The following is a 17,620-nucleotide window of genomic DNA, read 5'->3' as shown; positions in this document are numbered from 1 at the left end:
TGACCCTGATTTTTCAAATAGCCATAACTTTTCACTCGTTTATCCAAATTAGATGAAACCAGCGCCTATAGCTTCGTCTTGTTTTCACCTATCCAGTGAACCTGTCACATCAACCTTTTGAAATTTTCAAATTTCGAATTTTGTTCAGCTTCATATTCAAACTTCTTTTGAACATAACTTGAGTTTCGTAACTCCGATTTAGTTGATTCTTTTTGCAAATCGAAGCTCTTGACCTAAACTTTCTGATAAGGCCAAATTCACTTAATTTTGGTACTGTTAGAAATTGTTTTATATTGCAAGAGTTATTTGCTTGGTTTTTGACGTTTTTCGAATTGTTTTCTTTGTTCTCTCCGATCTTTGAGTGATTGCTTATGTGTGGTTACTATTGCTTGCTTAGGATAGATTGACCGGAGTGTGACGAGTAGAACTATCAAGAGTTTTGAGTGCGAATCATCTTCATCATCATTACAGGCAAGTTCACACTTTGATCATACCCCTTTATCACCTAATTTTTATGCATTAGTTCCAATCCTCAAACATTGCATGGTTAGGATGTGATTTTAACATGTGGGTTGGGAAGTAGTTGATGAGGTAGAACCTATTGCTCTGTTACATTCAAACCCTTGGGAGTTACTTATCTGAATTGCTTATATTGCTATGCTATGCTCGTAGACGTGGTTTGGGTGAGTGAAATCCATGACAGATGTGAGATTGTTAATTAATGGTTCAACTTAAGGTGGCAACTTAAATACACATCTGGGTGGATTGAGGCACCTGGGTATTCCAGCGATTGCCTGTTTAGGCACCTGGGTATTCCAGCGATTGCCTGTTTTTCTTTATGGACCGCCACCTAGGCTCAAAGGGATCATGAGATTATTCATACTAGAAACTTTCGTGTGCAGCCACAAGCTACTATGGGCTCTAGCATAGTTGATTAAGTCGTGCAAACTCTTACAGTGGTAGACTAGCAGATGTATGGGAAAGTAGGTGTAACGGTCTACCCGATCGTAAGGTGCTAGCGCTTCTGAAAGACTATGTCTCGGTCATCCATTTCTCAAACACCATGTAGTGCGAGAATCTCAACGGAGGAGATCGAGTCTTGTGGGGAAAAGTGCGCAAACCTCTACAGAGTGTATAAACTAATCATGATTAGCCGTGTCCCCGATTATGGACGTCTTGAGTATCTAGTACTTGGATTATCATGTGAATCTCATCAGGTTACTCTAATTAATTTTGTTGGGTTTTAATGGTGATGCTTAATTGGGATTGAGAGGGTGTCTACACTCTCAATGTTTAACAACCACCATGATAGTTAAATAAAATTTATTCCTTTGCGGTAGGGAAAATTTGGCTTTATGCAAAACTGTAACCATAGAGCTTTCCACCAGCCAAATATGCATATAGTATAGTATTATTCCTTCATTGCTCTCTATGTGTTACATTGCCAGCATATTCCATGTGCTGACCCGTTTCGGGCCGCAACGTTCATGTTGCAGACTTTTCAGACGACGAGTAAGGTGCCTTTTAGGTCGTGGTTCTATACTCAGTGATGCCGTTGGAGTTGATGAACCCACTTATCTTCCAAGCCTTTCGATGTTATCGTTATTAGATGGCCTTAAGCCATATTTATTGTAATAAGTTCTCTTTTGAGACACTCGATGTAATAAGTGTGTGATTGCTACTCTGTTATAAATCCTTCAAGTACTGTGTGGTGTCAGCATTACTGATCCAGGGATGACACCTGAGCACAGAGATTGGACCATTTGAGGTCTGGTCACTACAGATGTGATCCAAACTGTATTCGGATTGTGGCCGAGTAGACTTATGGGCTTTAGGGTCCGTGCGAGGCCCAAGTGTTGAGACCGTGACGGACGCCTATACATATAGTGGAGGTGCGACACACTCATGAGCTGATCGCTTCGGCGCTATCACTAGGGTTTGCATGTGTTGCGAATAGACACCTCCACTCGCCACCGGTTGTGTGATCGGACCTAACAGTCCATCGCACGGTGTTCCTCCTGCATGCGCGGATACAGTTAGAGGCGGTGCACTTGCGCCGCTCCGGCGAACCTGTACGTGGGAACCGACCACCGGTTGTACGAGGGAGATCGGACGAGGAGGAGACAATCCACGCGGACGCGCTTCCCCAACTCTTCTTCCGCTGCACGGCACTGCACGTCTAGTGGTAACGAACTGTGATCCATCTCCCATAGCATGTTCTTGGTTGTTCTGTGCGTAGGAAATTTTAATTTGCAGTCGACGCACCCTACCGTAGATCCCAACAGTGGTATCAGAGCCTCTGCTATAGGATTTGGATTCAGATCGTATGCATATTAGATATGTGGAGGCAATAGATGAGATCTGATCGATGTGGCTATGTTTTCTGTTGATTGGAATCGATGAGGTCATGACACGATCTACACCTACCGGTCAGTTATCCGCCATCAGGGTTAATAGTGAAACGTAAATCCGAATCCGAATCGGGACCGCCATGTGCGTAGCGCCTCATATTTCATACACGATCACTCAAACCGGTAGAATGTGATTCTATGCATAACTTTATTTTGCAGGGTTTGATGTGAATAGTATGGCTCATGTGTATGTGATGCATGTGTGTAAATTATACAAGACCTGCGTGTCATGTTTGTCAGCCGGCAGGAGCCAAAGTGTTGTCATTATATTGTATAACGAACTGCGTGTCGACTTGTGAATCTATGTAAAATTCATTACTAGATGTAGCAGTTGGATAATAGAGATCATGTTGGTGGCTTGGCATCCCGGCGTGACAAACAAGATGGAGTTTCTAGATGGTCATCGGAGTTGAAGCCGACCTGGAAGAACATCCGTGAAGGAGCCATGCTATTTCACAATATGTGTTTATTTGTGATTGTTATGCTTCTTTGTTTCTATGCATGTTAGAATGGTAGAAAGATCCCTCATGAATATCAAGTAAATTGCCATTCCTGATGTTGCACCTTCGCATGTCAAGTACGTCTAGTAGTGGGATCATAAAATTGGGGTGCTGCTAGGTGTCCTTGAACTGAAGGGTTCATGTCGGACACGGACATGCACTGCATCAGGTTAGCTTGACAAGGCTATCAAAACGGTTTTGGGCCTTGTGGCAAAAGAGGTCGGGAGCCGGGGTATGAGATACCTACCCGACCGACAGGAGTCGTATAGAGATACGATTAGCAAGGAGTTGCTTACCGGGTAGGCATGTTGTCTAGCAGTGATGCCAAAGCTCACTAGTCGCATGTGCTAGTCGGATCCTGAATCACTGAGAGTTTGCGGAGGGATGCTGACTTCAGTAGGAGTATTTCTGTTTTAGGCTAGAATTACTCTACATAAACACATTGCTTAGTGATTGCATATTTTTCTGTTGTAGATCAATGGCACCACCTGCTCAACCCAACTTTGCATTGAAATCAATTCTGGAAAAGGATAAACTGAATGGAACAAAATTTACTACCTGGTATAGAAATTTGAGAATTGTTCTCAAGCATGATAAAAAGGAACATGTTCTAGAGGATCCGCTTCCAGAGGAACCTACCGATAATGCTAGTACCACAACCAAGAATGTCTACCAAAAACTCGTTGATGAATCAAACGAGATCAGTTGCCTCATGCTGGCTTGTATGGAGCCCGATTTGCAGCAGCATTTCGAAGACGTTGGGGCTTTCGATATGATCGAGAGTCTCAAGAGCATGTTTCAGGTGCAGGCTAGGACCGAAAGGTTCAACGTCTGGCGATCCTTTATGGATTGTAAGCTGAAGGAAGGTGATCCACTGAGCCCGCATGTGATCAAGATGATCGGATATGTGCAAGCTTTGGATCGGTTGGGCTTCCCGCTCTTGGATGAGCTGGCTACTGATGCAGTTCTGGGTTCTCTTCCGCCCAGCTATGGGACGTTCATCTCGAACTATCATATGCATGGCATGGCTAAGAAGCTCACTGAATTGCATGGGATGCTCAAAGTGGTAGAGCAGGATATTAAGAAAGGCACGCATCAAGTGTTGATGGTGCAGAAATTGGCTAAGTTCAAGAAGAGTTGGTCTAAGAAGAAGGCTAAGGCAAAGGGCACAGAGATGGTAACCTCTGCCGCTGCACCGAAGTCTGGACCGGACTCAAAGACCATTTGTTATCATTGCAAGGAAACTGGTCACTGGAAGAGGAACTGTAGCAAGTGGCTTGCAGAGCATGGCAAGAAGGACGGGAATGCTGCTTCAGGCAAAGGTACACTTGTTGCATATGTTATAGACATTTACCTTGCTGACATACCTAGTAGCTCTTGGGTATTTGATACTGGATCGGTTGTTCATATTTGCAAGTCGATGCAGGGGCTGGTAAGAACTAGGCGTGTGGCACAAGGGTAGATTGACATCAGGGTTGGCAACAAAGCAAGAGTTGCTGCGTTGGAGGTCGGCACGATGCAGCTCCAGCTTCCTTCTGGATTTATTTTGGAATTGAATAATTGTTATTACATTCCTGCACTTAGTCAGAACATTATTTCTGCCTCATGCTTGATGAGTCAGGGTTATGAATTCAATTTAAAGGACAATGGTTGTTCGATTTATTTGAATGGTATGTTCCACGGCTATGCACCCATTGTTGATGGGTTATTTATATTGAATCTAGAACAGGAACCGGTCTATAACGTGAATGTCAAGAGGCATAAGCCCAATGACATAAATCCGACATACTTCTGGCATTGCCGGCTTGGACACATTAGTCTGAAACGCATGAAGAAGCTCCATGATGATGGACTCCTAACTTCGACCGACTTTGGGTCGTTCGAGACATGCGAATCATGCTTGCTCGGCAAGATGACTAAGTCTCCTTTCACAAAGAGTTGTGAGAGGGCATCTGAGCTGTTGGAACTGATACACAGTGATGTGTGTGGACCAATGAGCACAACTGCCAGAGGTGGCTATCAGTACTTCGTGACTTTTACCGATGACTTGAGTAGATATGGATATATCTATTTGATGAGGCACAAGTCGAAAACTTTTGAAAAGTTCAAAGAGTTTCAAAATGAGGTTGAGAATCAGCTCGGCAAGACTATAGAACTTCTACGATCTGATCGTGGAGGTGAGTACATGAGCCAGGAGTTTGATGATCATCTGAAAAGCAGAGGTATAGTACCTCAGCTCACACCTCCGGGTACGCCACAGAGAAATGGTGTATCGGAACGGAGGAATCGTACCTTGTTGGACATGGTTCGATCTATGATGAGCAGGTCGGATTTACTCTTGTCATTTTGGGGATACGCTCTAGAAACTGCAGCTTTCACTCTTAACAGGGTACCATCAAAATCCGTAGACAAGACACCACATGAGATGTGGACTGGGAAGAGTCCCAGTTTGTCTTTTCTAAAGATTTGGGGTTGTGAAGCATTTGTCAAGAAACTTATGTCAGACAAGCTTACACCCAAGTCGGATAAATGCATATTCGTGGGATATCCTAGGGAAACCTTGGGATATAACTTCTACAACCGGGAAGAGAACAAAGTGTTTGTTGCTCGGAACGGGGTTTTCCTTGAGAAAGAGTTTCTCAATCGGGAGGCCAGTGGGAGGACGGTCCGACTCGAAGAAATTCAAGGACCACTCAGGGACGGCTCGGCTGGTGATGAGATCATACTGGAGTCAGTAAGGGAACCCGTAGTGGAAGCGGCACCGGAACCACGGAGGTCGAAAAGATTGCGCAGAGTGCGCGATGTATTGTTGCTAGAAAGCGACGAGTCGGCCACATATGCGGAAGAGATGGTGAGCCCAGATTCTGAGGCATGGCTGGAGGCCATGAGATCCGAGTTAAAGTCCATGGATGAGAATCAAGTTTGGGACTTGGTTGATCTGCCGCCTGGCGTAACGGTCATTGGTTGCAAATGGGTCTTTAAGAAGAAAACTGATGTGGATGGAAATGTTCAGATCCACAAAGCTCGGCTTGTCGCTAAGGGTTATGGACAAGTTCAAGGAATTGACTATGATGAGACTTACTCGCCGGTAGCGATGCTGAAGTCGGTAAGGATCGTACTAGCTATAGCTGCATATTTCAATTACGAGATATGGCAGATGGATGTCAAGACGGCTTTCCTTCATGGAAATTTAACCGAGGACGTGTATATGATATAGCCCGAGGGTTTTGTCGATCCGACTAGCACTAGTAAGGTATGCAAGCTCAAGAGATCCATTTATGGGTTGAGGCAAGCATCTCGGAGCTGGAACATTCGTTTTGATGAGGTCGTCACTGCTTTCGGCTTCATCAAAAGCGAAGAGGACTCTTGTTTATACAAGAAGTTAAGTAGGAGCTCGATAGTGTTTTTGATCTTGTATGTGGATGACATACTACTGATCGGAAATGATATTTCGATGCTGAACTCGGTCAAGGAGTCATTGAATGGCAAGTTTTCGATGAAGGACCTTGGTGAGGCAATGTACATTTTAGGCATTAAGATCTATAGAGATAGATCAAGGAGGCTGCTCGGCTTAAGCCAGAGCACATACATAGATAAAGTGTTGAAGCGGTTCAACATGAGTGAGGGAAAGAAAGGGTTCTTGCCACTCTCACATGGTATAAGGCTAAGTGAGACTCAAAGTCCTTCTGACATCTGATGAGCGAAGCAGGATGAGTAGGATTCCATATGCCTCGGCAATCGGATCCATCATGTATGCCATGATATGTACGCGGCCCGATGTTGCTTTTGCAATAAGCCTAACAAGTAGATACCAGCCCAACCCAGGTGAGAGTCACTGGGCAGCGGTAAAGACTATTTTAAAGTACCTGAAAAGGACTAAAGAGATGTTCCTAGTTTATGGAGGTGAGGAAGAGCTTGTCGTAAGGGGGTTACGCCGATGCTAGTTTCCAAACCGACAGAGATGATTGTCGATCACAGTCCGGATTCGTGTACGTCATGAACGGAGGAGCAGTGAGCTGGATGAGTTCCAAGCAAGATACGGTGGCCGATTCTACTACAGAAGCCGAATACATTGCGGCTTGTGAAGCTGCAAAGGAAGGTGTTTGGATCCAGAACTTTCTGGATGATCTTGGTATTTTCCCAGCCTCGGTAAAACTGTTGGACCTTTATTGTGATAATCCTGGTGCCATCGCACAAGCCAAGGAGCCGAGGAATCACCACAAGGTCAGACACGTAGATCGGAAATATCACCTGATACGAACGATCGTAAAGAGTGGTTATGTAGAGTTATGCAAAATTCACACAGATGCAAATGTTGCGGATCCATTGACTAAGCCGCTTTCACAACCCAAGCATGAGGGGCGCGTTAGAGCTATGGGCATTCGATGTCTATTTGATTGACTCTAGTGCAAGTGGGAGACTGTTGGAGATATGCCCTAGAGGCAATCATGTATGATGATATTTCCTATGTGTTTATGAATAAAGATAGTCCTTTGACATTATCAATGATGTGTATCAGCAAGTATGTGACTTGTTTGTGGGACTATGCATTGGTATGATGACTGTCCTAAAAGGTCCCTAGTCGAAAGGGCTGTGTGGACGTGCAGCCAACTAGACTAGCATATGACACGGTCGATGGCTTGGTCTCACTAGCCATGGAGCATTAGATGCTAACCGGGTAATATGGACTTGGAAGGATCTGGTCGGATTCGACGTAGTCGGATCCGAGTCGAGATAAGGTCTGAGTCGGACAGACCCAACTATGAGACGCAGCGATATGTCATCTGTGAGTCTCTAGTACAACATATGTTCTATGTCCTAAGACCTGAGCTGACGCATGTACTTGGGATGGTGACAGACTTGCTTTGGGCCGACCAAACGCTACTCCGTAACTGGGTAGTTATAAAGGTAGGTTTCGGGTTTGTCCAAAACCATGCTGCGAGACGTGGTCGAGCAAGATGGGATTGCCCCTCCGATCAGGAGATATACTCTGGGCCCCTCGTGTGATCCGACCAGGATAAGCATGGCCATGCGACAAGGATTATGAGATAATCCGGTTTGTGGTCGGCATCACTGGAACGAGAAAGAGGTCGGGCTAGCACAAGGATGACAGACTCGCCTTGAGCTCGACAACATATATCGTGTGGCAAAAGGAATGGAAGTGTGATGTACAGGTTCGCTAACCAGCTTCATAGTCTGCTTGGTGTTCGGCATGCCTTGCTAGAGGCCGCTACCAACCGTGCAGTTCGGAGGTGATCTGAACTGCGACCAAGCCGACTTGAACCTAAGGGGTCGCATGCTTAAGGGAAGGAACCTACGAGGTCGGATCCGAGGACACTGGTCGGATGTGATCCGAACTGTATTCGGATTGTGGCCGAGTAGACTTATGGGCTTTAGGGTCCGTGCGAGGCCCAAGTGTTGAGCCCGTGACGGACGCCTATACATATAGTGGAGGTGCAACACACTCATGAGCTGATCGCTTCGGCGCTGTCACTAGGGTTTGCATGTGTTGCGAATAGACACCTCCACTCGCCGCCGGTTGTGTGATCGGACCTAACAGTCCGCCGCACGACGTTCCTCCTGCACGCGCGGATACCGTTAGAGGCGGTGCACTTGCGCCGCTCCGACGAACCTGTACGTGGGAACCGACCACCAGTTGTACAAGGGAGATCGGACGAGGAGGAGACGATCCACGCAGATGCGCTACCCCAACTCTTCTTCCACTGCACGACACTGCGCGTCTAGTGGTAATGAACTGTGATCCATCTTCCGTAGCATGTTCTTGATTGTTCTGTGCGTAGGAAATTTTAATTTGCAGTCGACGCACCCTACCGTAGATCCCAACAATAAGCTCCCCCCACCCACTATTAAGTATAAAGAAGAATGATATACACTTCAGAATGTATAATGTTATTACTAGGATGTACGCTTTGATTAGTAAGTTTTTAGACGGAGGCATCTGCCCAACCTTAAACTGAGGCAATTTACACATGCCACACAAGTCTTAAGGAAACAAAGTACGACACACGATAACAAAGCAGGCCCCTAATTGTGGCAACTTTGATTAGTAAGTATGATATAAGACTACAAATATACTTTATCAATAATTGGAGAAATGGTAAGGGCATCTCCAATGGTTGTAAGATAGTTGTTGGTAGACTTTGCCACATAAGATTTTTGATGATGTGTCATACAATAAATGAGAGAAGCGAGGAAGTTGTATGTACATGAACCAACACCCCTTGCACAAGCTCCAATGTAGAATGAGAGAGCACCTTATTTATTATCTCACATCCTATTGGGCAAACTAGATACAACCCATTGGAGTTGTTGTATGTTAAGGTGTTGGTTGATGACATGACATATTTTACCAACAAGCTAACATACAGACTGTTGGAGATACCCTAAGCAAACAATAAGATACTAAGCATTAAAAGATGAGCAATGCTAGACCTACTAGAAGTTATTTATGGATTTTACGTACTTGCTTACGTGGAGTATTGGGATTGGAAGCGGGGGAAGGAAGGGCCCCACCCTAGTGAAATTGGGAGGGGGAGGGGGGAGTAGACCTTTTGTAGGTGTAGGATTATTGTTAGAAGATACTCGCTCCTCTCACAATTACAAAATGTTTTAGCTTATTTTTTTAATCAGAATAGACACGTTGTAGTATATTTGTTCACTCATTTAAGTCCGAACGCATCTTATATTTATGAAGGGGTGTAGTAAACATTGTTTATCATAGGGCAAACATGACTTCATCTTCTTCCTTCAACTACCCACTTGCTCATCGTTAACCGTCACTTTCCAGCCCCCATGAAAAATGTAGTATGATGCATCTCATCTAAACATCTACTACTAATTCCCAACCCCCTTACGCTATCTGAAAGTGGTTTTGACCATTTTAAAGTGATGTTTAGACGATGTACAGTGCCAAATTGGATGTTTAGGGTTAGATCACAAGTTAGCAATGTACACATGCCCCCGCAAACCAAAACACAAATGTACACAAGCTTCAAATAACAATTGCGCGAGAGTTGAATAAACAGCGCGAGAGTTTAGCTACATCTCACTGACCCATTGTTACCCACAACCACAATGGCACAAACACACCATTAAAATATTGTACGTAGCAGGCTAATGAATTCGGTGACCGGCTGATCGAGTGGTCAGGTGGCAGACATGGATGCGACGATGGCGTGCGCGACGATGGCCATGGAGCTGAACCGGTCGTTCTCCTTGGGCAGCGTCGCCTCGCCGGCCATGCCGGCGCACCCGGACGCGACGTACTGCGCCGCGTCCAGCACCTCCCGCGCGCCGCTGTATCGCCCCGCGGCGACGGACCGCGCCGCCCACCGCAGAGCCGGGACGGCGCCGGCATAGAGCTGCAGGCACGACCGCATGCCCTTCCTGGCGTCGGCGTCCGCCGCCGAGGCCGGCGCCGGGACGCGCTCCGCGTCGAGGGCGAGCGCGGACTCGATGCTGGCCTTCGCCGCCGTGGCGTTGGCCGCCGCCAGCCTGGTCGCGAGCGCCGCGAGCTCCGGCGCGCCGCGCGCGGAGCGGCAGGAGGAGGAAGCGTCGACGCAGAGCGTGGACGCGCAGAGCTCCGGCGTGACGTAGAAGCTGCCCAGGCTGCCGCAGAGCTGGTCCAGCGGCGAAGAGGGTGCGGCGCCGTGGACACCGGCCGCCGAGAAGAGGGCGAGGAGGAGGAGTGCGCCGAGCGTAGGAGAGGAGGTGGCCATGGCCATGATGCTGGCTGGCGGACGTCTCTGTATCGTCTCTCCCCTCGCCTCGGTCCTCTTAAATGATAACGTGAGTGACCACGCCCGGTACGGTCTTAACGAGCGTCACGTTCTCTCTGCTTCTCGTTTCATCAGAAGATACTGCTGCGTCAGTGATCACTCGGCCAGTTGAGTAACATGAGTTGAGACGAGATGATCTGGGCTCAGCTCGCTCGAAATGTCACACACTAGTTACTGCTGGTACATGTATACTGCGGATCATCTATTCATCGATACGTATAAAGTCCCATTGAATGCCACCTACTAAGCGACGGGCAGTAATGGATCGCGCCAGAATAATGTGACCCATCCGTCGCCTCGTCTATGAGTTAATGGCGACACCGGGGCGCACCGTCCTCCGCCTGCCCCGCAGCCGCATGCAAGCGCAATCACTCATGGCTCGTGCCGTGCGGGCGGATCAACCACCGGAAGAGAAACGCAAATCCGATGGGACAAACACAAGCCCCGCATGCATGCATGCATGCATATGCTCTCATTCATTCATCAGCTCACCTACCCACAACCACACCAGGAAACGAAACAAATACGAGCGAGCTCGATCACACTTCAGTTCACGAGCGTCAGTGTAGTCAGCGTCAGGCGAACAACCACCACCAGCAAGCCATGACCTTCCGCGGCTCATCCCTCCTCCTCTTCCTCCTCCTTGCGCTAGCGCCGGCCATCCAAGTCCAAGCCGCTCCCACCGCCGGCGCGCCGGTCGTCGACACGGTGGCGGACTCGTGCAACGCGATCCGCGACTTCGTGGACTACGCCTTCTGCGCCGCCGCGCTGCGGTCCAGCGGGCCGGGCGCCTCCACGGCGGATCGCCACGTGCACCTCCTCGTCGCGGCGGACCTCGCCGCGGCGGGCGGGACGTCGGCGCGGGACGCCGCCACCGCGATGGCGCGCGACGAGCGGGACCCGGGCGCGCGCGACGGGTTGGAGGCGTGCGGGATCCTCTACGGGGCCACCTCCGTCCCGGCGCTGCAGTTCATGCGCGGCTACGCGGCGGCGCGGGCGTGGGACCGGGCGCGCTCGCTGCTGTCGCTCACCGGGCAGGCCGGGATCGGCTGCGAGGCGGCGCTCGCCGGCGCGCCGGAGGCCAAGGGGAGGATGGCCGCCGCCAACCGCGAGTTTGACCAGCTCAGCACCATGGCCACCGCGCTGCTCAACAGGGTCGATCGTCAGGGGTGACGTGGCAGCATGCCACCGCCGTCGACCGGCGCACCGTAGTTCTTCTTGTGTTAATAACCAGAGTTCCTTGTGTTGATTATTACTACGTACTACTAGTTCCTTGATCAAACTAGTAAGCCCGCGCATGTAAAATTTAAATTATGAATACTCAAGGCTCACAGTTTGAGTTCACATGAAGCTACCTTTTCTAATCGCGTCAACTGGTTTGGAGTACATCCATATACTCGGCAGTTTTTCTTTTCTGATGAACTCTGCCTTTTCATTTTTCATTAAGAAGAGAAAGGATAGTTCAAACACAGGGTTTAGCGTTTTGTGTGGGGTGGTTGACATCCAGCCTCACGTCTCAATATATAGATGATCACAATTACAATTACATATATATACAAATACGTGTACAATGACAATATACTAAACCCTACTTTATATGCCCCCTCAATCTAAACTACATACAAGATTCAGATTGGTTCTAAAACGGTCTAGCATCTGTCTAGTAGCGGGTTTAGTAAATACATCCGCTAACCGATCATCTGTAGAAATAAACCTGACTTCCAGTTCACAAGCAGCTACTCGTTCTCTCACAAAGCGGAAATCAATCTCAATGTGTTTACTCCGAGCATGAAACACTGGATTCGCCGTCAGGTAAGTTGCCCCTAAGTTATCATACCACAATATAGGAGTGCGCTGCCGTGGGACTCCAAGTTCTGTGAGAATTGAGTCTATCCAAATGGCTTCAGCCGCGCCATTGGCCAATGCCTTATACTCTGCCTCGGTGCTTGATTCTTGAGACTGTGGGTTGCTTCTTCGAGCTCCAAGATACAAGATTAGGTCCAAGAAATATAGTAAAACCGTCAGTGGAGCGCCTATCATCAACAGAACCTCCCCAGTCTGCATCGGTGAATATACTCACTCCAGTAAATCTGGACTTACGAATCCGTAGTCCCATGCCTAGCATACCTTTGACATATCTTAGAATACACTTGACTGCTTCCCAATGATCCTCCGTTGGCTGAGGCAGGAACTGACACACTTTGTTCACTGCGAAGGAGATATCAGGATGAGTGAGGGTCAAATACTGAAGTGCCCCAACCACACTGCGATACCGAAAGGAGTCATCTCTACCCAGTAGTGCACCACTATGACGTGAGAGACTCTCGGATGTAGCAAGCGGAGTGGAAGTGGCCTTGCAGTTCTCCATGTTGACGCGATGAAGAAGATCCAAAGCATACTTTTTCTGCGTCAAGGTCATGCCCCGTGAATGAAAGGACGCTTCCAAACCAAGAAAGTACTCGAGGCGACCAAAATTTTTGATGGGAAAGCTAGCAGACAACGACTGTACAAGACGATCCACCACGGCAGGGGTAGAGCCAGCAATCACAATATCATCAACGTACACCAGCATGTATATCTGTATAGTACCCTGGGAGAAGATGAACAGAGATGCATCTGATCTGGAAGCAACAAAACCGAGCTGCGAAAGGCGCTGACTCAAACGAGCATACCAGGCACGGGGCGACTGCTTGAGACCATAAATAGACCGCTGAAGTTTACAGACATGAGAGGTATGATACGTCCATTTTGCATCATGCTTTTATATCGATATTTATCGCATTATGGGATGTTATTACACATTATGTCACAATACTTATGCCTATTCTCTCTTATTTTACAAGGTTTACATGAAGAGGGAGAATGCCGGCAGCTGGAATTATGGGCTGGAAAAGGAGCAAATATTAGAGACCTATTCTGCACAACTCCAAAAGTCCTGAAACTTCACGGGAGCAGGTTTCAGAATATATCAAAAATATTGGGCGAAAGAAGTACCAGAGGGGGGGCCACCCACCATCCACGAGGGTGGGGGCGCGCCCTACCCCCTGGGCGCGCCCCCTGCCTCGTGGGCCCCCTGGCAGCCCTCTGATGCCCATCTTCTGCTATATGATGTCTTTCGTCCAGGAAAAAATCATAAGCTAGCTCACGGGACGAAACTCTGCCGCCACGAGGCGGAACCAATCTAGGGCTCCGGCGGAGCTGTTCTGCCGGAGAAACTTTCCTCCGGGAGGGGAAAACCATCACCATCGTCATCACCAACGATCCTCTCACCGGGAGGGGGCCAATCTCCATCAAAATCTTCACCAGCACCATCTCATCTCAAACCCTAGTTCATCTCTTGTATCCAATCTTTGTCCCAAAGCCTCAGATTGGTACCTGTGGGTTGCTAGTAGTGTTGATTACTCTTTGTAGTTGATGCTAGTTGGTTTATTCGATGGAAGATCATATGTTCAGATCCTTTATGCATATTAATACCCCGATGATTTTGAACATGAATATGATTTGTGAGTAGTTACGTTTGTTCTTGAGGACATGGGAGAAGTCTTGCTATAAGTAGTCATGTGAATTTGGTATTCGTTCGATATTTTGATGAGATGTATGTTGTCTTTCCTCTAGTGGTGTCATGTGAATGTCGACTACATGATACTTCACCATTGTTTGGGCCTAGAGGAGGGCATTGGGAAGTAATAAGTAGATGATGGGTTGCTAGAGTGACAGAAGCTTAAACCCTAGTTTATGCGTTGCTTCGTAAGGGGCTGATTTGGATCCATATGTTTCATGCTATGGTTAGGTTTACCTTAATACTTCTGTTGTAGTTGCGGATGCTTGCAATAGGGGTTAATCATAAGTGGGATGCTTGTCCAAGGAAGGACAGTACCCAAGCATCGGTCCACCCACATATCAAATTATCAAAGTACCGAACGCGAATCATATGAACGTGATGAAAACTAGCTTGACGATAATTCCCATGTGTCCTCGGGAGCGCTTTCCTTTATATAAGAGTTTGTCCAGGCTTGTCCTTTTCTACAAAAAGGATTGAGCCATCTTGCTGCACCTTATTTACTTTTATTACTTGTTACCCGTTACAAATTACCTTATCAAAAACTATCTGTACCGATAATTTTAGTGCTTGCAGAGAATACCTTACTGAAAACTGCTTATCATTTCCTTCTGCTCCTCGTTGGGTTCGACACTCTTACTTATTGAAAGGACTACGATATATCCCCTACACTTGTGGGTCATCAAGACTCTTTTCTGGCGCTGTTGCCGGGGAGTGAAGCGCCTTTGGTAAGCAAGAAATTTACTATCACTTGTTACTATGGAACATAATCCTCTGAGGGGCTTGTTCGGGGTATCTTCACCCCGACCAGTAGAGCAAAGAGTTTCTCCTCAACCTACTGAACCTACTGAAAATGTTTACTTTGAAATTACTTCGGGTATGATAGAGAAACTGCTAGCTAATCCTTTCACACGTGATGGAAAATTGCATCCCGATTTGTGATACGTCTCCAACGTATCTATAATTTTTGATTGCTCCATGCTATATTATCTACTATTTTGGACTATATTGGGCTTTATTTTTCACTTTTATATTATTTTTGGGACTAACCTATTAACCAGAGGCCCAGCCCAGAATTGCTGTTTTTTTGCCTATTTCAGTGTTTCGAAGAAACGGAATATCAAACGGAGTCCAAATGGAATGAAACCTTCGGGAACGTGACTTTCTCACCGAACGTGATCCAGGAGACTTGGACCCTACGCCAAGGCATCAGAGAGGCGGTCACGAGGGTGGGGGCGCCCACCCTAGGGCGCGCCCCCTGTCTCGTGGGCCCCTCGGTGCTTCACCAACGTACTCCTTCCTCTTATATATACCTACATACCCCCAAACGAACAGAACAGGAGCCAAAAACCTAATTCCACCGCCGCAACTTTCTGTATCCACGAGATCCCATCTTGGGGCCTGTTCTGGAGCTCCGCGGAGAGGGCCGTCATCACGAAGGGCTTCTACATCATCATAGCCTCTCCGATGAAGTGTGAGTAGTTTACCTCAGACCTTCGTGTCCATAGTTAGTAGCTAGATGGCTTCTTCTCTCTTTTTGGATCTCAATACAAAGTTCTCCCCCTCTCTTGTGGAGATCTATTTGATGTAATCTTCTTTTTGCGGTGTGTTTGTTGAGACCGATGAATTGTGGGTTTATGATCAAGTCTATCTATGAACAATATTTGAATCTTCACTGAATTCTTTTATGTATGATTGGTTATCTTTGCAAGTCTCTTCGAATTATCCGTTTGGTTTGGCCAACTAGATTGGTAGTTCTTGCCATGGGAGAAGTGCTTAGCTTTGGGTTCGATCTTGCGGTGTCCTTTCCCAGTGACAGAAGGGGCAGCAAGGCACGTATTGCATCGTTGCCATCGAGGATAACAAGATGGGGTTTATTTCATATTGCATGAATTTATCTCTCTACATCATGTCATCTTGCTTAAAGCATTACTCTGTTTTTAACTTAATACTCTAGATGCATGCTGGATAGCGGTCGATGAGTGGAGTAATAGTAGTAGATGCAGAATCGTTTCGGTCTACTTGTCACGGACGTGATGCCTATATTCATGATCATGCCTAGATATTCTCATAAATATGCTCAATTCTGTCAATTGCTCAATAGTAATTTGTTCACCCACTGTAGAATACTTATGCTCTTGAGAGAAGCCACTAGTGAAACCTATGTCCCCCGGGTCTATTCTCATCATATCAATCTCCATCACTTTAATCTTGTTTTGCTTTTTTAGCTTGCCTTTTACTTTTCACTTTGCATCTCTATACCAAAAATACCAAAAATATTATATCTATCAGATCTCACTCTCGTAAGTGACCGTGAAGGGATTGACAACCCCTAATTGCGTTGGTTGCGAGTAGCTATCGTTTTGTGCAGGTACGAGGGACTTGAGCGTGGCCTCCTACTGGATTGATACCTTGGTTCTCAAAAACTGAGGGAAATACTTACGCTACTCTGCTGCATCATCCCTTCCTCTTCAGGAAATCCAACGCAAGCTCAAGAGGTAGCAAGAAGGATTTCTGGCGCCATTGCTGGGGAGTCTACGCAAAAAGTCAACATACCAAGTACCCATCACAATTCCTATCTCTCGCATTACATTATTTGCCATTTGCCTCTCGTTTTCCTCTCCCCCCCCAATTCACCCTTGCTGTTTTATTCGCCCTCTGTTTCTATCCTCCCTCGCTCTCTCTATTTGCCTATTTTTGCCCGTTTCTTGTTTGCTCGTATGGTTGGAATAGTCGTTTATTTATTACTATATAGAGAACCTAAGAATTATGGATCCTCATCCGCTTGCTAATCTTTTTAAGAGATCCAGTTATGTTGAACCAATTTCTAGTGAGTTTTGTGCACTAGATTATCTTTATGAAGTTTTGCTTGAAATTCGTGAATCTGAAAATTGCGATGAAGTATTTTATGAAGTGATTCACGATAGATCTTTGAATAAAAAGCATGATTGCAATGATGTCATTATAAATTCTATTAATGTCAATTGTGCTAATAATATGCAAAACCCTAAGCTTGGGGATGCTAGTTTTGCTATGTCCTCTACTTGTTGCAATGATCATGATTGGGGTGATTCTTCTTATGATATTGAAAATTTATTTAAGCCCCATGATGAATATGAGATTGATAATAGTGTTTGGAATATTATTGAAAGTGGGTTTGGAAGAGTGTCAACTTTAGATCCCACATATTTGGAGAATGATCAATCTTATGAAATTTTTGATAAAATTGGGTCTGGAAAGGTCATGACTTTAGTTAATGTTAATCCCACTATTTTGAAGAGTGTCAACTTTGCATGCATGTGGATCGTGTTGAAAATATTTTATGTGATAGCTATTTTGTTGAATTTGCTT

At 46.5% G+C, this 17,620-nt stretch overlaps 2 protein-coding genes across 2 annotated transcripts; one reads left to right on the top strand and one right to left on the bottom strand.

Moving 5' to 3' along the window:
- Positions 1–9,911: 9,911 nt before the first annotated feature.
- Positions 9,912–10,809, bottom strand: LOC125555660. The gene has a single exon (XM_048718539.1). The coding sequence runs from the start codon at positions 10,654–10,656 to the stop codon at positions 10,078–10,080; it is 579 nt and encodes a 192-aa protein (XP_048574496.1). The 5' UTR covers positions 10,657–10,809; the 3' UTR covers positions 9,912–10,077.
- Positions 10,810–11,187: 378 nt separating this feature from the next.
- LOC125555659 lies at positions 11,188–12,083 on the top strand. Its single transcript, XM_048718538.1, has one exon. It carries the CDS (start codon positions 11,314–11,316, stop codon positions 11,881–11,883), a length of 570 nt encoding a protein of 189 aa, XP_048574495.1. The 5' UTR covers positions 11,188–11,313; the 3' UTR covers positions 11,884–12,083.
- Positions 12,084–17,620: the final 5,537 nt, after the last annotated feature.

Source organism: Triticum urartu, chromosome 5, assembly GCF_003073215.2.
Source record: "Triticum urartu cultivar G1812 chromosome 5, Tu2.1, whole genome shotgun sequence".
Lineage (NCBI taxonomy): Eukaryota > Viridiplantae > Streptophyta > Magnoliopsida > Poales > Poaceae > Triticum > Triticum urartu.
The sequence above is the reverse complement of the archived record's forward strand: the minus strand, read 5'-3'. Positions and strand labels throughout refer to the sequence as shown.

What these genes read in the sequence shown, in the direction of transcription:
- LOC125555659 (XM_048718538.1), top strand. Translation starts at nt 11,314, where the DNA reads ATGACCTTCCGCGGCTCATCCCTCCTCCTCTTCCTCCTCCTTGCGCTA.
- LOC125555660 (XM_048718539.1), bottom strand. Translation starts at nt 10,656, where the DNA reads ATGGCCATGGCCACCTCCTCTCCTACGCTCGGCGCACTCCTCCTCCTC.